Source organism: Phyllobates terribilis, unplaced genomic scaffold (genome assembly GCF_046119375.1).
Source record: "Phyllobates terribilis strain yellow unplaced genomic scaffold, ASM4611937v1 Scaffold_2564__1_contigs__length_123353, whole genome shotgun sequence".
Lineage (NCBI taxonomy): Eukaryota > Metazoa > Chordata > Amphibia > Anura > Dendrobatidae > Phyllobates > Phyllobates terribilis.
The window spans coordinates 1-24827 of record NW_027365321.1 but is presented as its reverse complement, the minus strand read 5'-3'; the positions used below and the strand labels follow the sequence as shown (position 1 = coordinate 24827).

The window sequence follows — 24827 nt, the reverse complement described above, 5'->3', positions numbered from 1 at the left end:
GTGACGGGAAGCTGCGGCCCCACCCACCCACCTACCCCCAGAAGGGACGGGAAGCTGCGGCCCCCAACCACCCACCCCCAGAAGTGACGGGAAGCTGCGGCCCCACCCACCCACCTACCTCCAGAAGTGACGGGAAGTTGCGGCCTTCACCCACCCAACTACCCCCAGAAGTGAAGGCAAGCTGCGGCCCCACCCACCCACCCACCTTCAGAAGTGACGGCAAGCTGCGGCCCCACCCACCCACCTACCCCCAGAAGTGACGGGAAGCTGCGGCCTTCACCCACCCACCTACCCCCAGAAGTGACGGCAAGCTGCGGCCCCCACCCACCTCCAGAAGTGACGGCAAGCTGCGGCCCCCACCCACCTCCAGAAGTGACGGCAAGCTGCGGCCCCCACCCACCCCCAGAAGTGACGGGAAGCTGCGGCCCTAACCACCCACCTACCCCCAGAAGTGACGGCAAGCAGCGGCCCCAACCACCCACCTACCCCCAGAAGTGACGGCAAGCTGCGGCCCCAACCACCCACCTACCCCCAGAAGTGACGGCAAGCTGCGGCCCCAGCCACCCACCTACCCCCAGAAGTGACGGCAAGCTGCGGCCCCAACCACCCACCTACCCCCAGAAGTGACGGGAAGCTGCGGCCCCATACAGAAGTGACGGGAAGCTGCGGCCCCACCCACCCACGGGAAGCTGCGGCCCCACCCACCCACCTCCAGAAGTGACGGCAAGCTGCGGCCTTCACCCACCCACCTACCCCCAGAAGGGACGGGAAGCTGCGGCCCCCACAGACCCACCTACCCCCAGAAGTGACGGGAAGCTGCGGCCCCACCCACCCACCTACCCCCAGAAGTGACGGGAAGCTGCGGCCCCACCCACCCACCTACCCCCAGAAGGGACGGGAAGCTGCGGCCCCCAACCACCCACCCCCAGAAGTGACGGGAAGCTGCGGCCCCAACCACCCACCTACCTTCAGAAGTGACGGGAAGTTGCGGCCTTCACCCACCCAACTACCCCCAGAAGTGAAGGCAAGCTGCGGCCCCACCTCCAGAAGTGACGGCAAGCTGCGGCCCCACCCACCCACCTACCCCCAGAAGTGACGGGAAGCTGCGGCCTTCACCCACCCACCTACCCCCAGAAGTGACGGCAAGCTGCGGCCCCCACCCACCTCCAGAAGTGACGGCAAGCTGCGGCCCTCACCCACCTCCAGAAGTGACGGCAAGCTGCGGCCCCCACCCACCTCCAGAAGTGACGGCAAGCTGCGGCCCCCACCCACCCCCAGAAGTGACGGGAAGCTGCGGCCCCAACCACCCACCTACCCCCAGAAGTGACGGCAAGCTGCGGCCCCAACCACCCACCTACCCCCAGAAGTGACGGCAAGCTGCGGCCCCAACCACCCACCTACCCCCAGAAGTGACGGGAAGCTGCGGCCCCACCCAAGCTGCGGCCCCACCCACCCACCTACCTCCAGAAGTGACGGGAAGCTGCGGCCCCACCCACCCACCTACCTCCAGAAGTGACGGAAAGCTGCGGCCCCCAACCACCCCCAGAAGTGACGGGAAGCTGCGGCCCCAACCACCCACCTACCCCCAGAAGTGACGGGAAGCTGCGGCCCCAACCACCCACCTACCCCCAGAAGTGACGGGAAGCTGCGGCCCCACCCACCCACCTACCCCCAGAAGTGACGGGAAGCTGCGGCCCCACCCACCCACCTACCCCCAGAAGTGACGGGAAGCTGCGGCCCCACCCACCCACCTACCCCCAGAAGTGACAAGAAGCTGCGGCCCCACCCACCCACCCCCAGAAGTGACGGCAAGCTGCGGCCCCACCCACCCACCTACCCCCAGAAGTGACGGCAAGCTGCGGCCCCACCCACCTACCTCGAGAAGTGACGGGAAGCTGCGGCCCCCACCGACCCCCAGAAGTGACGGGAAGCTGCGGCCCTAACCACCCACCTACTCCCAGAAGTGACGGCAAGCTGCGGCCCCAACCACCCACCTACCCCCAGAAGTGACGGCAAGCTGCGGCCCCAACCACCCACCTACCCCCAGAAGTGACGGCAAGCTGCGGCCCCAGCCACCCACCTACCCCCAGAAGTGACGGCAAGCTGCGGCCCCAACCACCCACCTACCCGCAGAAGTGACGGGAAGCTGCGGCCCCATACAGAAGTGACGGGAAGCTGCGGCCCCAGCCACCCACCTCCAGAAGTGACGGCAAGCTGCGGCCTTCACCCACCCACCTACCCCCAGAAGGGACGGGAAGCTGCGGCCCCCACAGACCCACCTACCCCCAGAAGTGACGGGAAGCTGCGGCCCCACCCACCCACCTACCCCCAGAAGTGACGGGAAGCTGCGGCCCCACCCACCCACCTACCCCCAGAAGGGACGGGAAGCTGCGGCCCCCAACCACCCACCCCCAGAAGGGACGGGAAGCTGCGGCCCCAACCACCCACCTACCTCCAGAAGTGACGGGAAGTTGCGGCCTTCACCCACCCAACTACCCCCAGAAGTGAAGGCAAGCTGCGGCCCCACCCACCCACCCACCCACCTCCAGAAGTGACGGCAAGCTGCGGCCCCACCCACCCACCTACCCCCAGAAGTGACGGGAAGCTGCGGCCTTCACCCACCCACCTACCCCCAGAAGTGACGGCAAGCTGCGGCCCCCACCCACCTCCAGAAGTGACGGCAAGCTGCGGCCCCCACCCACCTCCAGAAGTGACGGCAAGCTGCGGCCCCCACCCACCTCCAGAAGTGACGGCAAGCTGCGGCCCCCACCCACCCCCAGAAGTGACGGGAAGCTGCGGCCCCAACCACCCACCTACCCCCAGAAGTGACGGCAAGCTGCGGCCCCAACCACCCACCTACCCCCAGAAGTGACGGCAAGCTGCGGCCCCAACCACCCACCTACCCCCAGAAGTGACGGCAAGCTGCGGCCCCAACCACCCACCTACCCCCAGAAGTGACGGGAAGCTGCGGCCCCAACCACCCACCTACCCCCAGAAGTGACGGGAAGCTGCGGCCCCACCCAAGCTGCGGCCCCACCCACCCACCTACCTCCAGAAGTGACGGGAAGCTGCGGCCCCACCCACCCACCTACCCCCAGAAGTGACGGCAAGCTGCGGCCCCAACCACCCACCTACCCCCAGAAGTGACGGGAAGCTGCGGCCCCACCCAAGCTGCGGCCCCACCCACCCACCTACCTCCAGAAGTGACGGAAAGCTGCGGCCCCCAACCACCCCCAGAAGTGACGGGAAGCTGCGGCCCCAACCACCCACCTACCCCCAGAAGTGACGGGAAGCTGCGGCCCCAACCACCCACCTACCCCCAGAAGTGACGGGAAGCTGCGGCCCCACCCACCCACGGGAAGCTGCGGCCCCACCCACCCACCCACCCACGGGAAGCTGCGGCCCCACCCACCCACCTACCCCCAGAAGTGACGGGAAGCTGCGGCCCCAACCACCCACCTACCCCCAGAAGTGACGGGAAGCTGCGGCCCCAACCACCCACCTACCCCCAGAAGTGACGGGAAGCTGCGGCCCCACCCACCCACGGGAAGCTGCGGCCCCACCCACCCACCTACCCCCAGAAGTGACGGGAAGCTGCGGCCCCACCCACCCACGGGAAGCTGCGGCCCCACCCACCCACCTACCCCCAGAAGTGACGGGAAGCTGCGGCCCCACCCACCCACCTACCCCCAGAAGTGACGGGAAGCTGCGGCCCCACCCACCCACCTACCCCCAGAAGTGACGGCAAGCTGCGGCCCCACCCACCTACCTCCAGAAGTGACGGGAAGCTGCGGCCCCCACCGACCCACCTACCCCCAGAAGTAACGGGAAGCTGCGGCCCCCACCCACCCACCTACCCCCAGAAGTGACGGGAAGCTGCGGCCCCACCCACCCACCTACCTCCAGAAGTGACGGGAAGCTGCGGCCCCCACCGACCCACCTACCCCCAGAAGTAACGGGAAGCTGCGGCCCCCACCCACCCACCTACCCCCAGAAGTGATGGGAAGCTGCGGCCCCCACCCACCCACCTACCCCCAGAAGTGATGGGAAGCTGCGGCCCCACCCACCCACCTACCCCCAGAAGTGACGGGAAGCTGCGGCCTTCACCCACCCACCTACCCCCAGAAGGGACGGCAAGCTGCGGCCCCCACCCACCTCCAGAAGTGATGGCAAGCTGCGGCCCCCACCCACCTCCAGAAGTGACGGGAAGCTGCGGCCCCCAACCACCCCCAGAAGTGACGGCAAGCTGCGGCCCCAACCACCCACCTACCCCCAGAAGTGACGGGAAGCTGCGGCCCCCACCCACCCCCAGAAGTGACGGCAAGCTGCGGCCCCAACCACCCACCTACCCCCAGAAGTGACGGCAAGCTGCGGCCCCAACCACCCACCTACCCCCAGAAGTGACGGCAAGCTGCGGCCCCAACCACCCACCTACCCCCAGAAGTGACGGGAAGCTGCGGCCCCCACCCACCTCCAGAAGTGACGGGAAGCTGCGGCCCCCACCCATCTCCAGAAGTGACGGGAAGCTGCGGCCCCCACCCACCTCCAGAAGTGACGGCAAGCTGCGGCCTCCACCCACCTCCAGAAGTGACGGCAAGCTGCGGCCCCCACCCACCTCCAGAAGTGACGGCAAGCTGCGGCCCCCACCCACCTCCAGAAGTGACGGCAAGCTGCGGCCCCCACCCACCTCCAGAAGTGACGGGAAGCTGCGGCCCCCAACCACCCACCTACCCCCAGAAGTGACGGGAAGCTGCGGCCCCCACCCACACCGGCCCTGGCGGACCCCTCACCTTGAAAAGCTGCTCCTCGTTCTCTCGGAAGACGTGGATCATCAGCAGCAGGAGGAGATTATTATCCACCCTGAGGAGAAAAACACATTAATACATCCAATCAAGGACTACAGCTCCCAGCATGTCCAGACACCCCCGGCATCAGTAGCAGAGCAGCCTCCTTCCTCGCATTATCATCTCCCTGCCCAGAGGGGGCAGACATGAGCTGCTCACCTGAAGTCGCAGGGGTGAGGAGCCTCGGCAGGACTCCCCTGTCCCTCCTCTACCCCGGAGTCTTCTGCGATGCTCAGCACTGGACTACTAGTCCCAGCAGAGCCGGTGTTGGGGGGCGGCGCGGGGTCTCCTAGGAGCTCTTCAGCCGGTGGTCCTCCTTCTTCCGCTCCAGTATCCTCAGGGCCACCAGGAACATGTGCCGGTTGGCTCTGGCCTGCAAGGTCAATGTCGCCACCACCTGCTGCAGCAGCGTCTGGACTCTCTGGGGTAAAGTAGTAGAAGTCCCTGGGGTCCTGCGCTCCCTGAGCAGCGTCCTGGCTCTGGAAACCCCCGGGGCTCTCTCCCGGGGAGCGGGTCCGAAAGGAATGGTCCGTGGTTTCCGGGTGAGGGTCCCAGTCGTGGGGGTCCAGATGGCCGTTCAGCTTCTCGATAACCTCGCTCAGCGGCCGCCCCACCAGCTCCATGGATGTGTCCTGCATCTCGGGCAGTCGCAGGCCGGGCTCGCCCAGCTCCCCCGCCTTGTCTCCTGGGTCGCCATTACAGACCCCCGTGTTCTGCTCGCTCTCCGGGTCATCGGGCTCTGAGGGGCTGAGGAGAGGTCGGGGGCCGTCATCAGAGCGAGCCTTCCTGCGCTTACCGCCCCTCTTCTTCCTTACAATCCTGAAAGATTAAGATAACAACAGAATAGGGGGGGAGCCCAGAAGACCCCCACCGAGGCGGATCAAGAAAAGCCCAGAAGACCAAGATAACAACAAGGGGGGCCTCTGCCCAATACTACAGGACCATCACCCCCATCAGCTGCGGTTCAGCACAATGATGGGTGCAGACACTCGGTGGGCTCACATAGGGGGTCTGTGCCGTCAGCACTCACCGTATCACCTCCAGCTCGCAGGGGTCTTCAGCGTTTTTGCCGCCCGCCTCGTGCACCGGGGTGGATTCGGAGGTGGACAGGCCGTCTTGGCGAGTGTCCTGGGGGGGCAGATTGTGAGACTGGGTGGTCTCGGAGGAGGTGACTTCTAGCTCTGAGTCTTGGGTGATGGGGTCACTGGTGTCGGGGGTGTTGGCCGCCGTGCCGGCTCCTGGGGCGACATCACAAGGGGACACATCCTGTGTGAACGGGTTGTATCGCTGCACTGAGATCTTCACTTGTGTTTTGGGGCCATTGAGCACAAACGGTGCAGAGCGGGGGCAGCTTCCGCCGTCATGGGGGTCTCCGTCTGTGACGGGAGGGGGTATCATAAACAAGCGTTACTTATTACAGGGGTCCAGGGACGGCCGGGGGTCTCCATGATCACATCTTGCCACCGCCCTCCGCAATCATCCGCCATAGATTACCGACAACCACACCAGCAAGTGGTCACCCCACCCCCGCCCAGGAAGCGGTGCCGCTATGTGACCGCACGGGCGAATACAGAACAGGGGGAAGACTACTGGGAGGGCAAGCGGCAGGGGGACGGAGGACATACAGGGGGCGACGACGGACGGAGGACATACAGGGGGCGATGACGGACGGAGGACACACGGGGGGGGGGGCGACGGACGGAGGAGATACGGGGGGGGGGAGGGAGACGACGGACGGAGGACATACGGGGGGGGGGGGAGGGAGACGATGGACGGAGGACATACGGGGAGGACGACGACGGACGGAGGACATACGGGGAGGACGACGACGGACGGAGGATATACGGGGAGGACGACGACGGACGGAGGATATACGGGGAGGACGACGACGGACGGAGGATATACGGGGAGGACGACGACGGACGGAGGACATACGGGGGGGCGGGAGGGAGACGACGGACGGAGGACATACGGGGGGGGGGGGGGAGGGAGACGACGGACGGAGGACATACGGGGGGGGAGAGGGAGACGACGGACAATGGACATGCGGGGGGGGGGAGGGAGACGACGGACGGAGGACATGCGGGGGGGAGGGAGACGACGGACGGAGGACATACGGGGGGGGGAGGGAGACGACGGAGGGAGACGACGGACGGAGGACATGCGGGGGGGGAGGGAGACGACGGACGGAGGACATGCGGGGGGGAGGGAGACGACGGACGGAGGACATGCGGGGGGGGAGGGAGACGACGGACGGAGGACATGCGGGGGGGGAGGGAGACGACGGACGGAGGACATGCGGGGGGGGGGAGGGAGACGATGGACGGAGGACATACGGGGGGGGAGGGAGACGACGGACGGAGGACATACGGGGGGGGAGGGAGACGACGGACGGAGGGACGACGACGATGACGGACGGAGGATATACGGGGGGAGACGACGGACAGAGGATATACGGGGAGGACGACGACGGACGGAGGATATACGGGGGAGGGAGGGAGACGACGGACGGAGGACATACGGGGGAGGGAGGGAGACGACGGACGGAGGGACGACGACGATGACGGACGGAGGATATACGGGGTGAGACGACGGACAGAGGATATACGGGGAGGACGACGACGGACGGAGGATATACGGGGGAGGTAGGGAGGATATACGGGGGTGTAGACAGGAGGGACAGAAGCTATATAGGAGGGGGGGGGGTCTATACAGGAGAGCACAGGTGGGACCACCGGGTCTCATTATCATCCCCTCTTTTGTCTGTGGATTCTGAGCCACAAAGAATCAAAACCGTCTACAAGGAAAATCATCAAATCTATAAAGAAGGTGGGTTAGTATCAACCAACAGCGGCACGAAGACCTGATCTGGAGATTAGTGACAGGGAAGAGGAGGAGGAGGTGGACGAGACAACATGGCGGAGGAAGAGGAGGAGGAGGAGGTGGACGAGACATGGCGGAGGAAGAGGATGAGGAGGTGGACGAGACGACATGGCGGAGGAAAGAGGAGGAGGTGGACGAGACGACATGGAGGTGGACGAGACGACATGGCGGAGGAAGAGGGCGACGAGATAACATGGCGGAGGAAGGAGGAGGAGGAGGTGGACGAGACAACATGGCGGAAGAGGAGGAGGAGGTGGACGAGACAACATGGTGGAGGAAGAGGATGAGGAGGTGGACGAGACGACATGGCGGAGGAAAGAGGAGGAGGTGGACAAGACGACATGGCGGAGGAAGAGGGCGACGAGATAACATGGCGGAGGAAGGAGGAGGAGGAGGTGGACGAGACAACATGGCGGAAGAGGTGGATGAGACAACATGGCGGAGGAAGAGGATGAGGAGGTGGACGAGACGACATGGCGGAGGAAAGAGGAGGAGGTGGACGAGACGACATGGCGGAAGAGGAGGAGGAGGAGGAGGAGGTGGACGAGACAACATGGCGGAAGAGGAGGAGGAGGAGGAGGAGGAGGAGGTGGACGAGACAACATGGCGGAGGAAGAGGAGGAGGAGGTGGACGAGACAACATGGCGGAAGAGGAGGAGGAGGAGGTGGACGAGACAACATGGCGGAGGAAGAGGTGGACGAGACAACATGGCGGAGGAAGAGGTGGACGAGACAACATGGCGGAGGAAGAGGTGGACGAGACAACATGGCGGAGGAAGAGGTGGACGAGACAACATGGCGGAGGAAGAGGTGGACGAGACAACATGGCGGAGGAAGAGGTGGACGAGACAACATGGCGGAGGAAGAGGTGGACGAGACAACATGGCGGAGGAAGAGGTGGACGAGACAACATGGCGGAGGAAGAGGTGGACGAGACAACATGGCGGAGGAAGAGGTGGACGAGACAACATGGCGGAGGAAGAGGAGGAGGAGGTGGACGAGACAACATGGCCGAGGAAGAGGAGGTGGACGAGACAACATGGCGGAGGAAGAGGAGGTGGACGAGACAACATGGCGGAGGAAGAGGAGGTGGACGAGACAACATGGCGGAGGAAGAGGAGGTGGACGAGACAACATGGCGGAGGAAGAGGAGGTGGACGAGACAACATGGCGGAGGAAGAGGAGGTGGACGAGACAACATGGCGGAGGAAGAGGAGGTGGACGAGACAACATGGCGGAGGAAGAGGAGGACGAGACAACATGGCGGAGGAAGAGGAGGACGAGACAACATGGCGGAGGAAGAGGAGGACGAGACAACATGGTGGAGGAAGGAGGAGGAGGTGGACAAGACAACATGGCGGAGGAAAGAGGAGGAGGTGGACAAGACAACATGGCGGAGGAAGAGGAGGTGGACGAGACAACATGGCGGAGGAAGAGGAGGTGGACGAGACAACATGGCGGAGGAGGAGGACGAGACAACATGGCGGAGGAAGAGGAGGAGGAGGTGGACGAGACAACATGGCGGAGGAAGAGGAGGTGGACGAGACAACATGGCGGAGGAAGAGGAGGAGGAGGTGGACGAGACAACATGGCGGAGGAAGAGGAGGACGAGACAACATGGCGGAGGAAGAGGAGGTGGACGAGACAACATGGCGGAGGAAGAGGAGGTGGACGAGACAACATGGCGGAGGAAGAGGAGGACGAGACAACATGGCGGAGGAAGAGGAGGACGAGACAACATGGCGGAGGAAGAGGAGGACGAGACAACATGGTGGAGGAAGGAGGAGGAGGTGGACAAGACAACATGGCGGAGGAAAGAGGAGGAGGTGGACAAGACAACATGGCGGAGGAAGAGGAGGACGAGACAACATGGCGGAGGAAGAGGAGGACGAGGTGGACGAGACAACATGGTGGAGGAAGAGGAGGTGGACGAGACAACATGGCGGAGGAAGGAGGAGGAGGTGGACGAGACAACAAGGTGGAGAAAGAGGAGGAGGAGGTGGACGAGACAACATGGTGGAGGAAGGAGGAGGAGGAGGAGGAGGAGGAGGAGGAGGAGGAGGAGGAGGAGGAGGAGGAGGAGGAGGAGGAGGAGGAGGAGGAGGAGGAGGTGGACGAGACAACATGGCGGAGGAAGAGGAGGAGGTGGACAAGACAACATGGTGGAGGAAGGAGGAGGAGACAACATGGCGGAGGAAGAGGTGGACGAGACAACATGGTGGAGGAAGGAGGAGGAGACAAGGCAGAGGAGGAGAAGGGCGAGGAAATATAATGAGGAGTATGTGAGTTAACGATATCAAGGAGGGAAAGAGAAACATGAAGGGAAGGATGAAGGCAGAGGAGAAAGAAGAAAACAAGGCTGAGAAGAGACCACATGAGGGGGCAGAAGAAGGGGCAGAAAGCAGCTGGTCCCCACCTTCCCAGTCTGTGCTGGGGACGGACGGCACCGCAGGGTAAGCATCTCCAAAATCATAATCTACAGAGACCAAGGACAAAAGAGCGGATTAGATACCAGAGCAGATGGATGGCGAGGAGCAGCGCTCCACGTATCACACGTCCATCATCCAGCGCCCCATAACACCACGGACCTGCCCCCCAGCAGCGCTCCTACCTTCACTGGATGGAGCAATGGCGCTGTCGTCCCACTCCAGGTTAGTGGAGTTGATGGAGTTGAAGGAATTGAGAGACAGACTGTCCGAACCCCGAACATTGCTGGGAAGGCGGTCCTCAAAGTCAAGGAGATATTGGGGTTTGTAGTACTCCGGCATGTAAGGAGCCACGTCCAGGTAGGGGACATCCTGCAGATGAGAAAGTACAGCGCACCGCCATGAGGAAGCAAGGTACAGAGCCGAGCGCACAGGTAAGGGGACAGCTACACCCCCCCCGGCTCATCCTATATTATACCCCAGAGCTGCACTCACTATTCTGCTGGTGCAGTCACTGTGTACATACATTACATTACTGATCCTGAGTTACATCCTGTATTATACCCCAGAGCTGCACTCACTATTCTGCTGGTGCAGTCACTGTGTACATACATTACATTACTGATCCTGAGTTACATCCTGTATTATACCCCAGAGCTGCACTCACTATCCTGCTGGTGCAGTCACTGTGTACATACATTACATTACTGATCCTGAGTTACATCCTGTATTATACCCCAGAGCTGCACTCACTATCCTGCTGGTGCAGTCACTGTGTACATACATTACATTACTGATCCTGAGTTACATCCTGTATTATACTCCAGAGCTGCACTCACTATTCTGCTGGTGCAGTCACTATGTACATACATTACATTACTGATCTTGAGTTACCTCCTGTATTATACTCCAGAGCTGCACTCACTATTCTGCTGGTGCAGTCACTGTGTACATACATTACATTACTGATCCTGAGTTACATCCTGTATTATACTCCAGAGCTGCACTCACTATTCTGCTGGTGCAGTCACTATGTACATACATTACATTACTGATCCTGAGTTACCTCCTGTATTATACTCCAGAGCTGCACTCACTATTCTGCTGGTGCAGTCACTGTGTACATACATTACTGATCCTGAGTTACCTCCTGTATTATACTCCAGAGCTGCACTCACTATTCTGCTGGTGCAGTCACTGTGTACATACATTACTGATCCTGAGTTACATCCTGTATTATACTCCAGAGCTGCACTCACTATTCTGCTGGTGCAGTCACTATGTACATACATTACATTACTGATCCTGAGTTACATCCTGTATTATACCCCAGAGCTGCACTCACTATTCTGCTGGTGCAGTCACTGTGTACATACATTACATTACTGATCCTGAGTTACATCCTGTATTATACTCCAGAGCTGCACTCACTATTCTGCTGGTGCAGTCACTGTGTACATACATTACATTACTGATCCTGAGTTACATCCTGTATTATACTCCAGAGCTGCACTCACTATTCTGCTGGTGCAGTCACTGTGTACATACATTACATTACTGATCCTGAGTTATATCCTGTATTATACTCCAGAGCTGCACTCACTATTCTGCTGGTGAAGTCACTGTGTACATACATTACATTACTGATCCTGAGTTACATCCTGTATTATACTCCAGAGCTGCACTCACTATTCTGCTGGTGCAGTCACTGTGTACATACATTACATTACTGATCCTGAGTTACCTCCTGTATTATACTCCAGAGCTGCACTCACTATTCTGCTGGTGCACTCACTGTGTACATACATTACATTACTGATCTTGAGTTACATCCTGTATTATACTCCAGAGCTGCACTCGCTATTCTGCTGGTGGAGTCACTGTGCACATACATTACATTGCTGATCCTGAGTTACATCCTGTATTATACTCCAGAGCTGCACTCACTATTCTGCTGGTGCAGTCACTGTGTACATACATTACATTACTGATCCTGAGTTACATCCTGTATTATACTCCAGAGCTGCACTCACTATTCTGCTGGTGCACTCACTGTGTACATACATTACATTGCTGATCCTGAGTGACATCCTGTATTATACTCCAGAGCTGCACTCACTATTCTGCTGGTGCAGTCACTGTGTACATACATTACATTACTGATCCTGAGTTACATCCTGTATTATACTCCAGAGCTGCACTCACTGTGTACATACATTACATTACTGATCCTGAGTTACATCCTGTATTATACTCCAGAGCTGCACTCACTATTCTGCTGGTGCAGTCACTGTGTACATACATTACATTACTGATCCTGAGTTACATCCTGTATTATACTCCAGAGCTGCACTCACTATTCTGCTGGTGCAGTCACTGTGTACATACATTACATTACTGATCCTGAGTTACATCCTGTATTATACTCCAGAGCTGCACTCACTGTGTACATACATTACATTACTGATCCTGAGTTACATCCTGTATTATACTCCAGAGCTGCACTTACTATTCTGCTGGTGTAGTCACTGTGTACATACATTACATTACTGATCCTGAGTTACATCCTGTATTATACTCCAGAGCTGCACTCACTATTCTGCTGGTGCAGTCACTGTGTACATACATTACATTACTGATCTTGAGTTACATCCTGTATTATACTCCAGAGCTGCACTCACTATTCTGCTGGTGCAGTCACTGTGTACATACATTACATTACTGATCCTGAGTTACCTCCTGTATTATACTCCAGAGCTGCACTCACTATTCTGCTGGTGTAGTCACTGTGTACATACATTACATTACTGATCCTGAGTTACATCCTGTATTATACTCCAGAGCTGCACTCACTATTCTGCTGGTGCAGTCACTGTGTACATACATTACATTACTGATCCTGAGTTACATCCTGTATTATACTCCAGAGCTGCACTCACTATTCTGCTGGTGCAGTCACTGTGTACATACATTACATTACTGATCCTGAGTTACCTCCTGTATTATACCCCAGAGCTGCACTCACTATTCTGCTGGTGCAGTCACTGTGTACATACATTACATTACTGATCCTGAGTTACATCCTGTATTATACTCCAGAGCTGCACTCACTATTCTGCTGGTGCAGTCACTGTCTAAATACATTACATTACTGATCCTGAGTTACCTCCTGTATTATACTCCAGAGCTGCACTCACTATTCTGCTGGTGCAGTCACTGTGTACATACATTACTGATCCTGAGTTACCTCCTGTATTATACCCCAGAGCTGCACTCACTATTCTGCTGGTGCAGTCACTGTGTACATACATTACATTACTGATCCTGAGTTACCTCCTCTATTATACTCCAGAGCTGCACTCACTATTCTGCTGGTGCAGTCACTGTGTACATACATTACATTACTGATCCTGAGTTACATCCTGTATTATACTCCAGAGCTGCACTCACTATTCTGCTGGTGCAGTCACTGTGTACATACATTACATTACTGATCCTGAGTTACCTCCTGTATTATACTCCAGAGCTGCACTCACTATTCTGCTGGTGCAGTCACTGTGTACATACATTACATTACTGATCCTGAGTTACATCCTGTATTATACCCCAGAGCTGCACTCACTATTCTGCAGTCACTGTGTACATAAATTACTGATCCTGAGTTACATCGTGTATTATACTCCAGAGCTGCACTCACTATTCTGCTGGTGCAGTCACTGTGTACATACATTACATTACTGATCCTGAGTTACCTCCTGTATTATACTCCAGAGCTGCACTCACTATTCTGCTCGTCTCTGCCCTCACCTGGTCTCTATGTTGCTCCGTTATTCCCCCCAGCTTCCCCCTGATGTTCAGTATCAGCGGTGAGCGCCCCCATCCCCAGATCCTGCTCGGTCACTACTCACCAGCTCCAGCTCAAATCTAATGAACTCCAGGCCGGAGACGAGGGTGAGGAAGAGTGTGAGATGATCGTGGCTGCAGACCAAGGCGTTCCTGCAATACAGCAACAAAGCACTGAAGAGGGAGAGGGGGGAGAGAGGAGGCGCCGCGGCAGACACTGGGAGGGGGCGGCGGAGGAGACGGCGTGGCGGCAGACACTGGGAGGGGGCGGCGGAGGAGACGGCGTGGCGGCAGACACTGGGAGGGGGCGGCGGAGGAGACGGCGTGGCGGCAGACACTGGGAGGGGGCGGCGGAGGAGACGGCGTGGCGGCAGACACTGGGAGGGGGCGGCGGAGGAGATGGCGTGGCGGCAGACACTGGGAGGGGGCCGGAGGAGACGGCATCGCAGCAGACAACAGGAGGAAGGGGGGATGGCGGAGGAAGCGGTGCCGCGGCAGACACTGGGGGGGCCGGAGGAGCTTGCGGTGGAGGAGCGGGGGCCGCTGCTTACTTGTAGTAGTACTTCTCTAGGAGGCTTTGGTTTTCCTGGAATAACCGCAGGTAACTCTCCAGGGAATTCTCGTTGAGCGCCAGGTACAGCCAGGCGCGGCCTGCGGGGGACAGCAGAGGTTACGCGCCTGCAGCGGCTCATCGCAGGCGGTTACAGATCACCAGTACTCACTGCGGCCGAGCAGCGTCGCCACATGCTGCTGATCCTCTATCTGCTTCACGGCTTCTCTGCGGGTGAAGTGGACGACGAGCACCCAGTACCCCGAGGAGATGTCCTGCAGCCTGCGTGGGGAGAGAGGATCCGGTCACGGACAATACTGCTGCCCCTGAGCCCACAACAGAGCCCAGGGACCCCCCCACCACCCAAGTCAGAGCCCAGGGACCCCACCACGACAGAGCCCAGGGACCCCCCACCACCCCCTACGTCAGAGCCCAGGGACCCACTCACCCATAGAGCAGAGCATGGTCCAGGTGCTCGCACAGCCTCTGCAGGACGCGGTCGTGGTTGCGTATTGCGGGGGTCTCATCCTCACATGCAGCAAAGTAACTCTGTAACTGGGGGCAAAAAAAACGAGTGTTACTGCACACAGGGGGCAGCAGCGCACACCTGAATCCCTCTGTGCTGCTGGGAGCCACTGCTTAACTACTATGTAACTCTCAGAAAATCCTCCAGCTCCATTTCTGAAATACTCTGTGCTGCAGTCCTGTTCTCACATCGCTTAATGTGTCCCCCCCCATTCCCGGATTTATAACATACGCAGCACAATGATATATTACACACCAAAAACACAAAAAAGAGGAAACTCGAACCCCACGATGTCACAACACGAGCGATCACGAGACAGCCCGCCGGACAGAGGGGCCGACAGCGACAGAGCCGCGACCCGCCGGACAGAGGGGCCGACAGCGACAGAGCCGCGACCCGCCGGACAGAGGGGCCGACAGCGACAGAGCCGCGACCCGCCGGACAGAGGGGCCGACAGCGACAGAGCCGCGACCCGCCGGACAGAGGGGCCGACAGCGACAGAGCCGCGACCCGCCGGACAGAGGGGCCGACAGCGACAGAGCAGCGGCCCGCCGGACAGAGGGGCCGACAGCGACAGAGCAGCGGCCCGCCGGACAGAGGGGCCGACAACGACAGAGCCGCGACCCGCCGGACAGAGGGCCCGACAACGACAGAGCCGCGACCCGCCGGACAGAGGGGCCGACGCGACCCGCCGGACAGAGGGGCCGACGCGACCCGCCGGACAGAGGGGCCGACGCGACCCGCCGGACAGAGGGGCCGACGCGACCCGCCGGACAGAGGGGCCGACGCGACCCGCCGGACAGAGGGGCCGACAGCGACCCGCCGGACAGAGGGGCCGACAGCGACCCGCCGGACAGAGGGGCCGACAGCGACCCGCCGGACAGAGGGGCCGACAGCGACCCGCCGGACAGAGGGGCCGACAGCGACCCGCCGGACAGAGGGGCCGACAGCGACAGAGCCGCGACCCGCCGGACAGAGGGGCCGACAGAGACAGAGCCGCGACCCGCCGGACAGAGGGGCCGACAGCGACAGAGCCGCGACCCGCCGGACAGAGGGGCCGACAGCGACAGAGCCGCGACCCGCCGGACAGAGGGGCCGACAGCGACAGAGCCGCGACCCGCCGGACAGAGGGGCCGACAGCGACAGAGCCGCGACCCGCCGGACAGAGGGGCCGACAGCGACAGAGCCGCGACCCGCCGTACAGAGGGGCCGACAGCGACAGAGCCGCGACCCGCCGGACAGAGGGGCCGACAGCGACAGAGCCGCCGGACAGAGGGGCCGACAGCGACAGAGCTGCGACCCGCCGGACAGAGGGGCCGACAGCGACAGAGCCGCGACCCGCCGGACCGAGGGCGAGGGGCCGAGCTGCCACTAACGAGTATTATAGAAAATCAGCTAAAACAAAATATACAAGTAAATAATTTGTTTGCGGAAGTCTTCACATCCTTACACTAACACTTTGCTGCAGTCCCTGTGAGTCTCTGGCAGCGATCGGTGTTTTTGGCTCGGGGGTCGATCACTCGGCACATCTTGGCGATCGTTGTCGGCGTCTCCACATCTGTCAGATTGCGGGGGCGTCTCCTGTGTACAGCGCCCTCTTCAGGTCACCACAGATTGCCCCTCAGCGGCTCCAGAGCTTCAGAGGTCGCTCAGGGTCGTTGTCTGGTGAGAGGTGAAATTCCTCCTCATCTTCAGCTTTTATCAGCGGCCGGAAGGTTCTGATGTAGAATTGTCTGATATTTGTTCTCTCCATAAGCCCCTCCCCCTTGGCTAAAGCCCCAGATCCAGCTGCTGAAGACCAGCTCCAGAACACAATGCTGCTTCCCCCATGCCTCACTGTGGGGATGGTGATCTTTTGGTGATGACCGGTGTTGGCTTTGTGCCTTGTGGGATTATGGCCGCAGAGTTCCCCCTCTGTCTCATCACACAGAACACGTCTCTGCTTCTGGCCGATGTGATGGAAAAAGATGGCCGGCCTGGAGGTTTTGTAAGCAAAGGCTCCATCTTTTCCCCGACCCCACAGGCTGGAGATATGAGGATTACGGGAGATTGTGGTCACATGCAGGATACAACCAGGACTGGTCAGAAGCTCCTGCAGCTCCTCTAATGTTGTCTCAGCCTCTTGCAGCCTCCAGCACCAATGTTCTGGTCTGTTCATCATGGAGGGACGTCCAGCTCTGGGTGATGTCGCTGTGCGGCCGGATTTCAGCCCCTTCTTGTGACATCCTCACAGTGTCCATGGTGGATCTGAAGCCTGGGAAATGTTCTTGTACCGTCTCCTGACAACTTTCCACACGGAGATCGTTTGCTGTGTTGTCAGCTGTTTATAGGGGGGCACATCCTCCGAGAGCAGCGACACTTTCTCTGGCGTTAATCAGAATAACTGTAAATGACGGCAGCCGAGCGCTGACTACTGTGTACCATGGGGGAATGTGATCGGCTGATTCTGAGCTCAGCCACAATCATAGCAGGGTGTGCACACTTATGCAAACACATTATTGCAGTTTGTTAATTTCTCCTCAGAAATATTTCAGTGTATTTCTCTGGATTAGTGCAGATTATGGCGACAATAAAGGGGGAGAAGTCCTGGACTGATTCTCCCACAGGGGTGTGTAGACTTTTTGTGCCCACGGTATCAGTGCTGGAGCGTTATACGAGGGCTGACATCACATTTATAACCTCACTAGATTTAATGCTCGTTATTCCGCCCGGCGGTGACTGTATTTCCGGACGGTCGGGATTCTTTGCATTCACAGCCATCGCCCCAGAAACATAAGTCGGTCAACCTGTTCTGCTATTTACAAGAACTACAAGTGCCAGCATGCCTTGCCACAGGTGACAGCCCTATTCCCGGCCACTAGGCAGCGCTGCTGATACGGAGGACTGGACGTCCCCAGTTATCAGCGCAGCGGACCACAGCCGGCCCCCCCGTGATCAGCGCCGCGGACCACAGCCGGCTCCCCCGTGATCAGCGCCGCAGACCACAGCCGACCCCAGAGATCAGCGCCGCACCGTATTGCTGTACAGCGTATAGAGGGGGCACAGTGTATAATGTACAGAGTATAGAGGGAGCACAGTGTATAATGTACAGAGTATAGAGGAGGCACAGTGTATAATGTACAGAGTATAGAGGGAGCACAGTGTATAATGTACAGAGTATAGAGGGAGCACAGTGTATAATGTACAGAGTATAGAGGGGGCACAGTGTATAATGTACAGAGTATAGAGGGAGCACAGTGTATAATGTACAGAGTATAGAGGGAGCACAGTGTATAATGTACAGAGTATAGAGGGGGCACAGTGTATAATGTACAGAGTATAGAGGGGGCACAGTGTATAATGTACAGAGTATAGAGGAGGCACAGTGTATAATGTACAGAGTATAGAGGGGGCACAGTGTATAATGTACAGAGTATAGAGGGGCACAGTGTATAATGTACAGAGTATAGAGGGAGCACAGTGTATAATGTACAGAGTATAGAGGGAGCACAGTGTATAATGTACAGAGTATAGAGGGGGCACAGTGTATAATGTACAGAGTATAGAGGGGGCACAGTGTATAATGTACAGAGTATAGAGGGGGCACAGTGTATAATGTACAGAGTATAGAGGGGGCACAGTGTATAATGTACAGAGTATAGAGGGAGCACAGTGTATAATGTACAGAGTATAGAGGGAGCACAGTGTATAATGTACAGAGTATAGAGGGGGCACAGTGTATAATGTACAGAGTATAGAGGGGGCACAGTGTATAATGTACAGAGTATAGAGGGGGCACAGTGTATAATGTACAGAGTATAGAGGGAGCACAGTGTATAATGTACAGAGTATAGAGGGGGCACAGTGTATAATGTACAGAGTATAGAGGGGGCACAGTGTATAATGTACAGAGTATAGAGGGAGCACAGTGTATAATGTACAGAGTATAGAGGAGGCACAGTGTATAATGTACAGAGTATAGAGGGGGCACAGTGTATAATGTACAGAGTATAGAGGGGGCACAGTGTATAATGTACAGAGTATAGAGGGGGCACAGTGTATAATGTACAGAGTATAGAGGGGGCACAGTGTATAATGTACAGAGTATAGAGGGGGCACAGTGTATAATGTACAGAGTATAGAGGGGGCACAGTGTATAATGTACAGAGTATAGAGGAGGCACAGTGTATAATGTACAGAGTATAGAGGGGGCACAGTGTATAATGTACAGAGTATAGAGGGGCACAGTGTATAATGTACAGAGTATAGAGGGAGCACAGTGTATAATGTACAGAGTATAGAGGGAGCACAGTGTATAATGTACAGAGTATAGAGGAGGCACAGTGTATAATGTACAGAGTATAGAGGGGGCACAGTGTATAATGTACAGAGTATAGAGGAGGCACAGTGTATAATGTACAGAGTATAGAGGGGCACAGTGTATAATGTACAGAGTATAGAGGAGGCACAGTGTATAATGTACAGAGTATAGAGGGGGCACAGTGTATAATGTACAGAGTATAGAGGGGGCACAGTGTATAATGTACAGAGTATAGAGGGAGCACAGTGTATAATGTACAGAGTATAGAGGGAGCACAGTGTATAATGTACAGAGTATAGAGGGGGCACAGTGTATAATGTACAGAGTATAGAGGGGGCACAGTGTATAATGTACAGAGTATAGAGGGGGCACAGTGTATAATGTACAGAGTATAGAGGGGGCACAGTGTATAATGTACAGAGTATAGAGGAGCACAGTGTATAATGTACAGAGTATAGAGGAGGCACAGTGTATAATGTACAGAGTATAGAGGGAGCACAGTGTATAATGTACAGAGTATAGAGGGGGCACAGTGTATAATGTACAGAGTATAGAGGGAGCACAGTGTATAATGTACAGAGTATAGAGGAGGCACAGTGTATAATGTACAGAGTATAGAGGGGGCACAGTGTATAATGTACAGAGTATAGAGGGGGCACAGTGTATAATGTACAGAGTATAGAGGGAGCACAGTGTATAATGTACAGAGTATAGAGGGAGCACAGTGTATAATGTACAGAGTATAGAGGGAGGCACAGTGTATAATGTACAGAGTATAGAGGGGGCACAGTGTATAATGTACAGAGTATAGAGGGAGCACAGTGTATAATGTACAGAGTATAGAGGGGGCACAGTGTATAATGTACAGAGTATAGAGGGAGCACAGTGTATAATGTACAGAGTATAGAGGGGGCACAGTGTATAATGTACAGAGTATAGAGGGAGCACAGTGTATAATGTACAGAGTATAGAGGGGGCACAGTGTATAATGTACAGAGTATAGAGGAGGCACAGTGTATAATGTACAGAGTATAGAGGGGGCACAGTGTATAATGTACAGAGTATAGAGGGGGCACAGTGTATAATGTACAGAGTATAGAGGGAGCACAGTGTATAATGTACAGAGTATAGAGGAGGCACAGTGTATAATGTACAGAGTATAGAGGGGGCACAGTGTATAATGTACAGAGTATAGAGGGAGGCACAGTGTATAATGTACAGAGTATAGAGGGAGCACAGTGTATAATGTACAGAGTATAGAGGAGGCACAGTGTATAATGTACAGAGTATAGAGGGGGCACAGTGTATAATGTACAGAGTATAGAGGAGGCACAGTGTATAATGTACAGAGTATAGAGGGAGCACAGTGTATAATGTACAGAGTATAGAGGAGGCACAGTGTATAATGTACAGAGTATAGAGGGGGCACAGTGTATAATGTACAGAGTATAGAGGGGGCACAGTGTATAATGTACAGAGTATAGAGGGAGGCACAGTGTATAATGTACAGAGTATAGAGGGGGCACAGTGTATAATGTACAGAGTATAGAGGGAGCACAGTGTATAATGTACAGAGTATAGAGGGGGCACAGTGTATAATGTACAGAGTATAGAGGGAGCACAGTGTATAATGTACAGAGTATAGAGGGGGCACAGTGTATAATGTACAGAGTATAGAGGGAGCACAGTGTATAATGTACAGAGTATAGAGGGAGCACAGTGTATAATGTACAGAGTATAGAGGAGGCACAGTGTATAATGTACAGAGTATAGAGGGAGCACAGTGTATAATGTACAGAGTATAGAGGAGGCACAGTGTATAATGTACAGAGTATAGAGGAAGCACAGTGTATAATGTACAGAGTATAGAGGGAGCACAGTGTATAATGTACAGAGTATAGAGGGAGGCACAGTGTATAATGTACAGAGTATAGAGGGAGCACAGTGTATAATGTACAGAGTATAGAGGGGGCACAGTGTATAATGTACAGAGTATAGAGGAGGCACAGTGTATAATGTACAGAGTATAGAGGGGGCACAGTGTATAATGTACAGAGTATAGAGGAGGCACAGTGTATAATGTACAGAGTATAGAGGGGGCACAGTGTATAATGTACAGAGTATAGAGGGAGCACAGTGTATAATGTACAGAGTATAGAGGGGGCACAGTGTATAATGTACAGAGTATAGAGGGGGCACAGTGTATAATGTACAGAGTATAGAGGGAGCACAGTGTATAATGTACAGAGTATAGAGGGGGCACAGTGTATAATGTACAGAGTATAGAGGGAGGCACAGTGTATAATGTACAGAGTATAGAGGGGGCACAGTGTATAATGTACAGAGTATAGAGGAGGCACAGTGTATAATGTACAGAGTATAGAGGGAGCACAGTGTATAATGTACAGAGTATAGAGGGAGCACAGTGTATAATGTACAGAGTATAGAGGGGGCACAGTGTATAATGTACAGAGTATAGAGGGGGCACAGTGTATAATGTACAGAGTATAGAGGGAGCACAGTGTATAATGTACAGAGTATAGAGGGGGCACAGTGTATAATGTACAGAGTATAGAGGGGGCACAGTGTATAATGTACAGAGTATAGAGGGGGCACAGTGTATAATGTACAGAGTATAGAGGGGGCACAGTGTATAATGTACAGAGTATAGAGGGGGCACAGTGTATAATGTACAGAGTATAGAGGGAGCACAGTGTATAATGTACAGAGTATAGAGGGGCACAGTGTATAATGTACAGAGTATAGAGGGGGCACAGTGTATAATGTACAGAGTATAGAGGGGCACAGTGTATAATGTACAGAGTATAGAGGGGCACAGTGTATAATGTACAGAGTATAGAGGGGCACAGTGTATAATGTACAGAGTATAGAGGGGGCACAGTGTATAATGTACAGAGTATAGAGGAGCACAGTGTATAATGTACAGAGTATAGAGGGAGGCACAGTGTATAATGTACAGAGTATAGAGGGGGCACAGTGTATAATGTACAGAGTATAGAGGGGCACAGGACAAGTGTATAATGTACAGAGTATAGAGGGGGCACAGTGTATAATGTACAGAGTATAGAGGAGGCACAGTGTATAATGTACAGAGTATAGAGGGGGCACAGTGTATAATGTACAGAGTATAGAGGGGGCACAGTGTATAATGTACAGAGTATAGAGGGGGCACAGTGTATAATGTACAGAGTATAGAGGAGGCACAGTGTATAATGTACAGAGTATAGAGGGAGCACAGTGTATAATGTACAGAGTATAGAGGGGGCACAGTGTATAATGTACAGAGTATAGAGGGGGCACAGTGTATAATGTACAGAGTATAGAGGGAGCACAGTGTATAATGTACAGAGTATAGAGGGAGGCACAGTGTATAATGTACAGAGTATAGAGGGGGCACAGTGTATAATGTACAGAGTATAGAGGGGCACAGTGTATAATGTACAGAGTATAGAGGGGGCACAGTGTATAATGTACAGAGTATAGAGGGGGCACAGTGTATAATGTACAGAGTATAGAGGGGGCACAGTGTATAATGTACAGAGTATAGAGGGAGGCACAGTGTATAATGTACAGAGTATAGAGGGGGCACAGTGTATAATGTACAGAGTATAGAGGGGGCACAGTGTATAATGTACAGAGTATAGAGGGGGCACAGTGTATAATGTACAGAGTATAGAGGGGCACAGTGTATAATGTACAGAGTATAGAGGGGGCACAGTGTATAATGTACAGAGTATAGAGGGAGCACAGTGTATAATGTACAGAGTATAGAGGGGGCACAGTGTATAATGTACAGAGTATAGAGGGGGCACAGTGTATAATGTACAGAGTATAGAGGGAGCACAGTGTATAATGTACAGAGTATAGAGGGGGCACAGTGTATAATGTACAGAGTATAGAGGGGGCACAGTGTATAATGTACAGAGTATAGAGGGAGCACAGTGTATAATGTACAGAGTATAGAGGGGGCACAGTGTATAATGTACAGAGTATAGAGGGGGCACAGTGTATAATGTACAGAGTATAGAGGGGGCACAGTGTATAATGTACAGAGTATAGAGGGAGGCACAGTGTATAATGTACAGAGTATAGAGGGGGCACAGTGTATAATGTACAGAGTATAGAGGGGCACAGTGTATAATGTACAGAGTATAGAGGGGGCACAGTGTATAATGTACAGAGTATAGAGGGAGCACAGTGTATAATGTACAGAGTATAGAGGGGAAGCACAGTGTATAATGTACAGAGTATAGAGGGAGCACAGTGTATAATGTACAGAGTATAGAGGGAGCACAGTGTATAATGTACAGAGTATAGAGGGGGCACAGTGTATAATGTACAGAGTATAGAGGGAGGCACAGTGTATAATGTACAGAGTATAGAGGAGGCACAGTGTATAATGTACAGAGTATAGAGGGGGCACAGTGTATAATGTACAGAGTATAGAGGGGCACAGTGTATAATGTACAGAGTATAGAGGGGGCACAGTGTATAATGTACAGAGTATAGAGGGGCACAGTGTATAATGTACAGAGTATAGAGGGGGCACAGTGTATAATGTACAGAGTATAGAGGGGGCACAGTGTATAATGTACAGAGTATAGAGGGGGCACAGTGTATAATGTACAGAGTATAGAGGGGCACAGTGTATAATGTACAGAGTATAGAGGGGGCACAGTGTATAATGTACAGAGTATAGAGGGAGCACAGTGTATAATGTACAGAGTATAGAGGAGGCACAGTGTATAATGTACAGAGTATAGAGGGGGCACAGTGTATAATGTACAGAGTATAGAGGGGGCACAGTGTATAATGTACAGAGTATAGAGGGGCACAGTGTATAATGTACAGAGTATAGAGGGAGGCACAGTGTATAATGTACAGAGTATAGAGGGGGCACAGTGTATAATGTACAGAGTATAGAGGGGGCACAGTGTATAATGTACAGAGTATAGAGGGAGCACAGTGTATAATGTACAGAGTATAGAGGGGGCACAGTGTATAATGTACAGAGTATAGAGGGGGCACAGTGTATAATGTACAGAGTATAGAGGGGGCACAGTGTATAATGTACAGAGTATAGAGGGGCACAGTGTATAATGTACAGAGTATAGAGGGAGCACAGTGTATAATGTACAGAGTATAGAGGGGGCACAGTGTATAATGTACAGAGTATAGAGGGGCACAGTGTATAATGTACAGAGTATAGAGGAGGCACAGTGTATAATGTACAGAGTATAGAGGGGGCACAGTGTATAATGTACAGAGTATAGAGGGGGCACAGTGTATAATGTACAGAGTATAGAGGGAGCACAGTGTATAATGTACAGAGTATAGAGGGGAGCACAGTGTATAATGTACAGAGTATAGAGGGAGCACAGTGTATAATGTACAGAGTATAGAGGGGCACAGTGTATAATGTACAGAGTATAGA

General features: G+C 54.9%; 1 protein-coding gene across 1 annotated transcript in view; it reads right to left on the bottom strand.

Annotated features, from left to right (window-relative positions):
* Nucleotides 1–16601, bottom strand: part of PLEKHM2 (pleckstrin homology and RUN domain containing M2) — a 41176-nt gene extending 24575 nt beyond the window's left edge. The window contains exons 1-11 of the mRNA XM_073669130.1: nt 16529–16601; nt 16275–16443; nt 14995–15168; nt 14719–14828; nt 14548–14647; nt 14062–14149; nt 10339–10525; nt 10144–10203; nt 5875–6220; nt 5004–5663; nt 4791–4860 (exon numbers count right to left, since the gene is read on the bottom strand). Coding sequence (XP_073525231.1) covers nt 4791–4860; nt 5004–5663; nt 5875–6220; nt 10144–10203; nt 10339–10525; nt 14062–14149; nt 14548–14647; nt 14719–14828; nt 14995–15168; nt 16275–16443; nt 16529–16601 — 2037 coding nt within the window. The remainder of the gene's footprint in view (nt 1–4790; nt 4861–5003; nt 5664–5874; nt 6221–10143; nt 10204–10338; nt 10526–14061; nt 14150–14547; nt 14648–14718; nt 14829–14994; nt 15169–16274; nt 16444–16528) is intronic.
* Nucleotides 16602–24827: the final 8226 nt, after the last annotated feature.